This window comes from Capsicum annuum, chromosome 11 (assembly GCF_002878395.1).
Source record: "Capsicum annuum cultivar UCD-10X-F1 chromosome 11, UCD10Xv1.1, whole genome shotgun sequence".
NCBI classification, from domain to species: domain Eukaryota; kingdom Viridiplantae; phylum Streptophyta; class Magnoliopsida; order Solanales; family Solanaceae; genus Capsicum; species Capsicum annuum.
The window spans coordinates 15,406,342-15,414,413 of record NC_061121.1 but is presented as its reverse complement, the minus strand read 5'-3'; the positions used below and the strand labels follow the sequence as shown (position 1 = coordinate 15,414,413).

Sequence of the window (8,072 nt, the reverse complement as noted above, 5' to 3'; positions counted from 1 at the left end):
TTTTATTTATTTTTTTAAATTTTATGTCAAGTTAAAGTAGATCATTGTTTTTTAAAGGGAGGAAATACTATTTTGTTCTTTGAAGCCCTTGAACCGAATTGGAAACCTCATCATTTATTGGTCGGTTCAATAACGAACTTTATCTACTTTCTCACTTTCATTTTAGTTTAATAACTTAGTAATTATATCTCAAATTATTTGTCACTTATTAAATTTAAAATAAAATAAATTAATTATTTTTTTTATTTAATTTATAAGATTTATATTATTTAAAAGAATAAAAATAACTTTATAAAATTTTAAAAAATATTATTAAAATAAATTAATAATTTTTTAAGCAATGTGAAAAATAAAAGTAATCTAACTAGTTGAGACGGAGGGAGTAAATGGTAGAGGCTCCTGCCTCCTATATATATGCATCAACCTCCACACTATTCAAAGGCATGTAGTATCACAACTAATTCATCTTTCACAAAAAATAAATAAAAAATCATGAATATTCTCTCAAAATTAACTAAGACCGCCGGCGGCGATTCCACCGACGACACCAAAAAAGCCGATGGTAGCACTGAATCCGGCTCCACAACTGAACTTTTCGCCAGCGCTAAAGTGTTAGCCGAAGCCGCACAAAGCCAATTCAACAAAGATTCATCTTCCGCACCAATTGACAACAAAAAAGTAGCCGAAGCAGCTGCAGATGTCCTCGACGCTGCTCAGAAGTATGGAAAGTTGGATGAAACTCAAGGGGTTGGACAGTACGTTGAAAAAGCTGAAACCTACCTCCATCAATACGGTTCTGGTGGTAGTACTCCTGCTTCTGCTCCCGCTGCTGCCGCCGAAGAGAAGGCGGCTCCGGCAGCTGCACCGGAAGAAACAGAAGCACCTGCTCCAGCATCGGAACCGGAGCCGGTTCCTCAGGAGGAGGAGAAAAAGAGTGAAGGAGGAGCAGATTATCTTAAGATGGCTGGTGACTTCTTAAGCAAGAAATGATTAGAGTGTAATTAGCTTCTTAATTAATTATGTCCTATGCTTTTAGTTATAGTCGAGTGTCTTTCAAAAATATTAATCTATATCCAAAAAATAGCGATAACGTTCTCTGAATCTTTCGAGATTTCGTTGAGTATGTTATTTGTTATTTTAATTACAGCTGAAGTTGTATTTTCGGCCGCGATGAATGTTTTCTTCGCGACCGGAGTTGGGTTTGATGGGAATATGTATGTAAGTTTGTGTGTATTTTAGTGTGATTTTTATTGCGTAATTTGTGTTTGTCTGGATTTATTAGTGTGATCGTTGTTCCTTTGGAAAAAAACTAATTGTAGTTGATGAATATCCACAATCAAATTACTTTATAATAATATTATTTATCGAAGGAATCCTTTCCAGTAATCATGATCAGTTCAAATCACGAAAATAACTTTTTTGAAAAAATGTATGATAAATTATTGTGATTGGATCTTTCTCTAAAGTATACAATATGATAGAAACTTTAATTCATCCATCAGCCTTTTTAGATTTATTTATCTGTTTTTTTCTGTGGCTATTATACAAAATATTAGTAAGTCGATTTCAAAATTATAGTGAGTTAACAAAAAAAAAAAAAAAATTATAGTGAGTGGATGATGACTCTTATGGAGAAGGGGTCTTGTATAAATAAGTCAACAAAACACATGTCTTATGTTAATTGATTTAAATGAATTTACAAATTGATTTGCTCATTTACAAAAGATATCTTTTAACTATCGTGAGGTTTCAGGTGTAACTTTCAAAAAGAAAAATATTAGGTATTTTTTTTTTTATATTTTAATTTTAGTGGATAAAATTACTTAATATTTGCTGCTAGTGAGAGATTACAAGTATTTTATGAGATTAATCAAGATATACACAAACTGATTAGAATACTATGATTATAAAAAAAAAAATATCTTCAACTTGTTTAAGGCAGCTTAAATATTTATCCATTTTCTTTGTCGTAAAAAGGAGAAAATTATCTAAATAACAAAAGCAAAAACAATCTTCTCATGAACCACAATATAGGGCAAGCGAAGCTTAATTTCTCATTTTAGCATCGGACCATCACGAATACATTTATTTTAGGAACAAATAGTTGTCGATTTATTTATTGGAAGTGTTGGGCAACAACCTAAACACGTACTTTTTATATTAGCCTTTCAATTAACACGTCATAACAAATGTCACAATGACCTTAAATTACGAAAGTTTTGTGTAACGACCCATTGGAAAAAAAGAAGAAGAGCATGTTAACAACATTTTAACTGTGTATTAATTAATTGTGATTGTGAGATAATCCATTTTGTATTCTTTTAATTTGAAGATGAACCTCAGTAATAAGCGGGTTAATAATCGTTGTTCACTTGTATAAGCTTAATCTACAACCATTAAATTACGAAAGTTTTGTGCTACTTCCCATTTTTCAGTAAAAATATCAAGAGTTTCCAATATAAATTTACACCATTACACATTACACAATTTTTATCATTTGAATCACATTTGCTAGCTGAAATTTGCTAGTACTAAACACTAATTATCCAAAAAAGAAAAAAAAAAAACTCAATCTAATATGGACGCTATTTTTGGTAAAGGAAAGGAATTTCTCAGTTGTGCCAAAATTGAGAAACAAGTATCCAGCCTCCGTGAAAGAACCAAACGTCGTGATGATGAGGATGATTCTAATGGTGATCGCCCTCAGAGGAAAAATTCTGATCATCAGGGCGAAAAACCTACCGCCGAAAGAGGTGGCGGGAAGCCTGCCGGTGGCAATAAGACCGCCACTGAAAATGGTGGTGGCAAGGTAGCTGCTGGAAGTGGTGGTGTCAAAGAGGGCTCCGGAAGTGGCAGCAACAACGCGGTTGCAGGGAGTGGAGGCAGCAAGTCCGCCGCCGGGAGTGATGGCGGTAATACTACCGCCGACCGAGAAAGAACCAAAGATCAGGATAATGAGGCTGATTCCCATGATGACCGCCCTCTAAGGAAAAATTCTGATCAGGGCGAGAAACCCGCTGCCGGAAGAGTTGGCGGAAAACCTACCAGCGGGAGCAAGGCGACCAACGAAAGTGGTGCTGGCAAAGACGACGCCGGGCAGGATAGTGCCAGCAGGGCAGCTGCCGGAAGTGGCACTGACCGTGGTGCTAATAATTCAAACAAGCATAAGCAACCAACAACTTCTGATCTAATGGCTAGCGCAAAGCTGTTGGCTGCAACTGCACAAGCCCAATTAGGTGGTGGTGGTGAAGGCAAACCAAAACAAGAAATGGATACTGGAAAGCTTGCCGGAGCTGCTGCTGACGTCCTTGCCGCCGCTTCACATTATGGGAAGTTTGGCAATGAAGGAATCGGTAAGTATATCGGACAAGCTGAAGATTATCTTCACGGCTACGAGCTCAAGAATTCGAAATCCAACAAAGCTGAAGGTGGCGCCGGCCGTGGTGCCGGTGGTAGTGCGCCGTTATCTAATAAAAGTACTTCTAGTACAATGGCAAGCAAGATCTCATCTCAGCCCCGCCCAAAGAGCAATGGCGTCAATTCCAGAGATGATGATGATGGTAAGTATTTGACTTGCATGATCCTTTCACGTAAAAGTTAAGTGAAAGTTTGGATCGACGTCCACTCAAAATTATCTCAAAAATTCACTTAAAATTATCTCAAAAATTACTTAAACCCAACTAAGATTTATACCCATTAGATCCCTAACTCACTCAAAATTTGATCCATTTAGATCTTTTGTAGACAATCAACAGAAGTATAGAGTATGTATAACACACTCACATGATGTGGCAAAAATGATCAATAAAAAAAAATACGTGGCAAACGAATTTTTAAAAAATAACTATAAATTAAAAATAAATTATTATATAAATAAATAACCCCCTAAATTCCCCCCTTCCCCTCATCTATTCCGTTTCCTTAACTTAAAAAAAAAAAAAAAACTTTCCTCCCTTCTTAAGTTGCCATATTTTCCTTCCTTCTTAAGTTACCATGTCCGACACTGAAAACCTTCCTTCCTTTTCTTTAAGTTGTCATGTCCAACAAAGCTATCGTCTTTGCCACCATTTACGACCACTTCTTAACACACCCCACCGCATAACGTTGTCTAACTATTTCAATTTTTCTATTTTCTTGTTCTTATCTTTCTCCTTTACGTCATCGAGTGTACAAGAAAAGCTGATATCAACGTCTATGGAACAACCTCAAATTGTAAAATTAAACCAACTCAGAAAGTGATTGAGCAGACCAAACAAATTAAAATTTTCAATTAAGAAATTGATTTTTGAAAATGCAAACAATTGTAAACTATTTCCCTGTTATGATATCGTTGTTCCATCGGTGAACTTCCATTCTCAAATTGGTTGAATCTGAAATCAATTTCTTGAGCGCTTTTTAATTTTTTAAATTTAAAGATTATTATTTATTAAAAATTGGATTAACAATATAATTTAAGTGTAATTTTTTTAATAAAAATAAAATATCAATTTATATTTAAAAACGCGCCTAAGAAAAGTGTGTTACACTTTTTTTGCTAAATCAATATTTTATGTCTGATAAGTATTAATTTTAAGTAGTTGACATGTCTGATAGTTACACGCCTTAGTTGGGGGGAGGGGGTTCAAGTGAATTTTTGGATAACTTTAAATGGCTGTGATGACTTAAGCCTAAAAGTTTAATATGTGATACAACTATTTATGATTAGTTAAATTATGATGAGTCTAATTCCTTTTTTAAAAGGATATACACGCGAATATATTTTTGCTTTTTGAGTGACTATGAAATTCGAAAATATTGAAGGACCTCGCTATGTGTGCTCTAACTCTAATTAGTATTATCTGATCATCTCATCTCATCAGTAGGGTACGATGAGCATATCAATTAGGATAGAGGGATGTCCAACAAACAAGTTGGTGACTGTTATGACTATAAACCTTCAAGAGAAGGCGATGGTCATTTCAGAGCGAGCGAACCACTCATCCAAAAGTTTAATATGTTATTTAACTGTTTTTTTTTTTTTTTCTGTTAATTATGATGGCTCTAATTCTTTTTGTAAGGATCAACAAGAGAACATATCTTTTGCTTTTTTGGTGATCGTGAAATTTGAACAAATTAAAGGACCTTGTGTTCTCCAATTCTATGTAATATGTAAATTGTAAGACTATTTATTTGAAAAACATAAATTGAGATCATACTTTTAATTACTTATTTCAATAGGACATGATGAGCATATGAAGAATGATTTGGGAATGCCCAAGAAAAAAGCTGGTGGCCACTATGACCATGAACATGAAGAGGAAGATGATGATCATCCAAGAGGTCGGCACGATGAACATTCAGGGGAAGATGATGATCACCCGAGTGGTAGGCACGATGAACATTCAGAGGAAAATCATGACAAATCTGGTGGAGGGTATGGCGATTATATGAAGAAAGCTCAAGGACTGTTCAATAAAAAATCTGGAGATGCTAATGAAAGTTCGAAGGGCGGGGATGAAGGTGGGATAGGTGGGATTATGAAAATGGCGCAAGGTATGTTCATGAAAGATTCTGATGATCGTGATCACGATGACCATCACGGCCACAGTCGCCATCATGATCGTGATCACGATGACCATCACTATCGCGATCACGATGACCATCACGATCGCGATCACGATGACCATCACGATCGTAGCCCCACCAAACGTAATGATGAAGGTGAGGGCAACACAGATTTTTTAAAGATGGCCGGAAGTTTCTTCAAGTAATAATAAGAAACATAAATTATTTATATATATACTATAACATAGAATATCATGATCCATTGTGTTAATTTTTCTTAATGTTTTTGTATTTTTTGCTATAGTTTGATTTGAATTGTAATAATGGAAACATGTACAGTGTGGCTAGGAGCGGCCATGCAAATGTTAATGTACATGTCAAGTAGTATATATTGTACAATTTTGAGTTGATTCATATTTTCTTAATATGTCTAAGTGTTGTACATTGTAGTATAGTTTCTCCAATAAAAAAGAAAAATTATAGTCATCTCAATAAAAATTAAAAGTATATTATGAATTGAAAATTTCTTTCTTGCCGTTGAATAAAGAAAAAAAAAAGAAATATATTTTTAGCTTTCTTAAAAATTAAAACCTAACCAAATCTGATACAGTCAAGCTAAATTCTCTATGTATGAACCTGTTCCTTCAAAGAGTTCCTTCGACAATATCTCAAGAATCAACTTTGATTTTGGCCTTTGCTTCATATGACCGCGCAAACAACTTTGTAGAAACTTTTGGCTATTTACAGATGTTGGTGCTTGTTGTTCTAAGTCGGTTTATTTTTCCTTTAAGGAAAATCCATTCTTTGTTGAACCCAATATAAGAGTACACTTTTCATTTTGGTTACTCTATTTTCCTCTACTATTTTCCCCCATTTCCATTCACACACACATTGAATCCAACAATCCCCCACATGAATGGGGAATGACTATCTTTTGAAGAATTTACGGAAAAACATATGATCATTTAGCAAAGACTAATTGCATCTGGATAAGTAGGTTTTTCTTTGAACTTTCCGCAGTGAACATGCATCGGATGCACTCGGTCAATCGGTAGACTTGATATCTTTGAACCGTCGAACTTTAATGTACATCTAGATAATACATGTCACACAACCAGCCTTTTATTATTTATGGTTCTCACGATTTTGTTCTTTTCAGTCATGAACACGTCCCGGTATCGTGAGAGCTTAGAGAATAGGCCTTTACTAACATTCTCCTTTAAGCGGCTTTCACTTCGCCCTCACATAGGTGATTCCTAAATGTTCAATCCTGTTGTTAAACTATTTGGTCAAATCGATCGAATTTAGATAATCATTAAAAGAATTTTCACCTTAAGTCTTATCCTTGTTACTAAACATTGTCTACATCATGAAAATGGGTTGGGTAATTGATAATGTTGAACCTGTCAGACACAACTTTGTTTGATCTCTTTGAACCTAACTCTTGGGATCTTTAGTCCGCTAGGTAGAGTTACCGCCATGCTGACTTGTCCTAACCCTTAAACTCATTTCCTTGGATGTCCTTTCAACTCTTTCTCTAGATAGGCCTTTTGTAAGTGAATCCGACACATTATCCTTTGACTTTACATAGTCAACAGTGATAATTCCACTAGAGAGAAATTCTCTAACGGTATTATGGCTCCGTCTTATGTGACGATATTTACCGTTGTACATCATGCTCCCTTCCCTACCTATTGCTGCTTGGCTATCACAGTATATACATACTGGTGCCACTGGTTTGGGCCAATAAGGAATATCTTCCAAGAAATTCCGGAGCCATTCTGCTTCTTCACCGGCTTTATCCAATGCGATAAATTCAGATTCCATTGTAGAGCGAGCAATACATGTCTGTTCGGATGATTTTCAAGAGACCGCTCCTCCACCAAGAGTAAATACATATCTCTTTGTGGATTTTACTTTGTTCGATTCGATGATCCAATTTGCATCACTATATTCTTTAAGTACCGCGGGATATTTATTATAATGCAAAACATAGTTTTGAGTGTATTTAAGATACCCCAAAACACTTTTCATTGCCATCCAATGAGTTTTGTTTGGATTACTCGTGTATCAACGCAATTTACTAATAGTGCATGCTATGTCTGGTCGTGTACAATTCATTATATACATTAAACATCTCAATACTCTTGCGTACTTTAATTGTGAGTCACTTTCACCTTCATTCTTTCAAAGTGCAAAGCTCATATTAAGCCTGTCAAATAGACCGGGTTGACCCAACCCGAACCAACGCGATTTCACCCGACTAAATCATCCCATGGGCTGTAGGATATCGGGTTTCGGGCCGGTTTATTTTTTTGGTTGGGCCCGATTAATCCGGCCTGGACCAAGCCCGGTCCAAGCCCACCGGTTAGCTTTTTTAAAAAAAAAAAATTTTTTGGAGATTTGGGCCAAACTAGCCATTGGCCCAACGGCTATATAGCCGTTTTTGGGTCCAAATGGCTAGTTTGAGCCCTTTTATTAATTTTTTTTTCATTTATAATATTTTTAATCCCAAAAAAAATTCTATA

General features: G+C 35.4%; 2 protein-coding genes across 2 annotated transcripts; both read left to right on the top strand.

Annotated features, from left to right (window-relative positions):
• The first annotated feature begins 348 nt into the window (after positions 1 to 348).
• On the top strand, positions 349 to 1,258 carry LOC107847821 (nodulin-related protein 2). Its single transcript, XM_016692336.2, has one exon. The coding sequence runs from the start codon at positions 493 to 495 to the stop codon at positions 988 to 990; it is 498 nt and encodes a 165-aa protein (XP_016547822.1). The 5' UTR covers positions 349 to 492; the 3' UTR covers positions 991 to 1,258.
• A 1,022-nt stretch (positions 1,259 to 2,280) lies between these two features.
• On the top strand, positions 2,281 to 6,060 carry LOC107848615 (sarcoplasmic reticulum histidine-rich calcium-binding protein). The gene is made up of 2 exons (XM_016693391.2): positions 2,281 to 3,560; positions 5,218 to 6,060. The coding sequence occupies exons 1-2, from the start codon at positions 2,579 to 2,581 to the stop codon at positions 5,748 to 5,750; spliced, it is 1,515 nt and encodes a 504-aa protein (XP_016548877.2). The 5' UTR covers positions 2,281 to 2,578; the 3' UTR covers positions 5,751 to 6,060.
• The last annotated feature ends 2,012 nt before the right edge of the window (positions 6,061 to 8,072 follow it).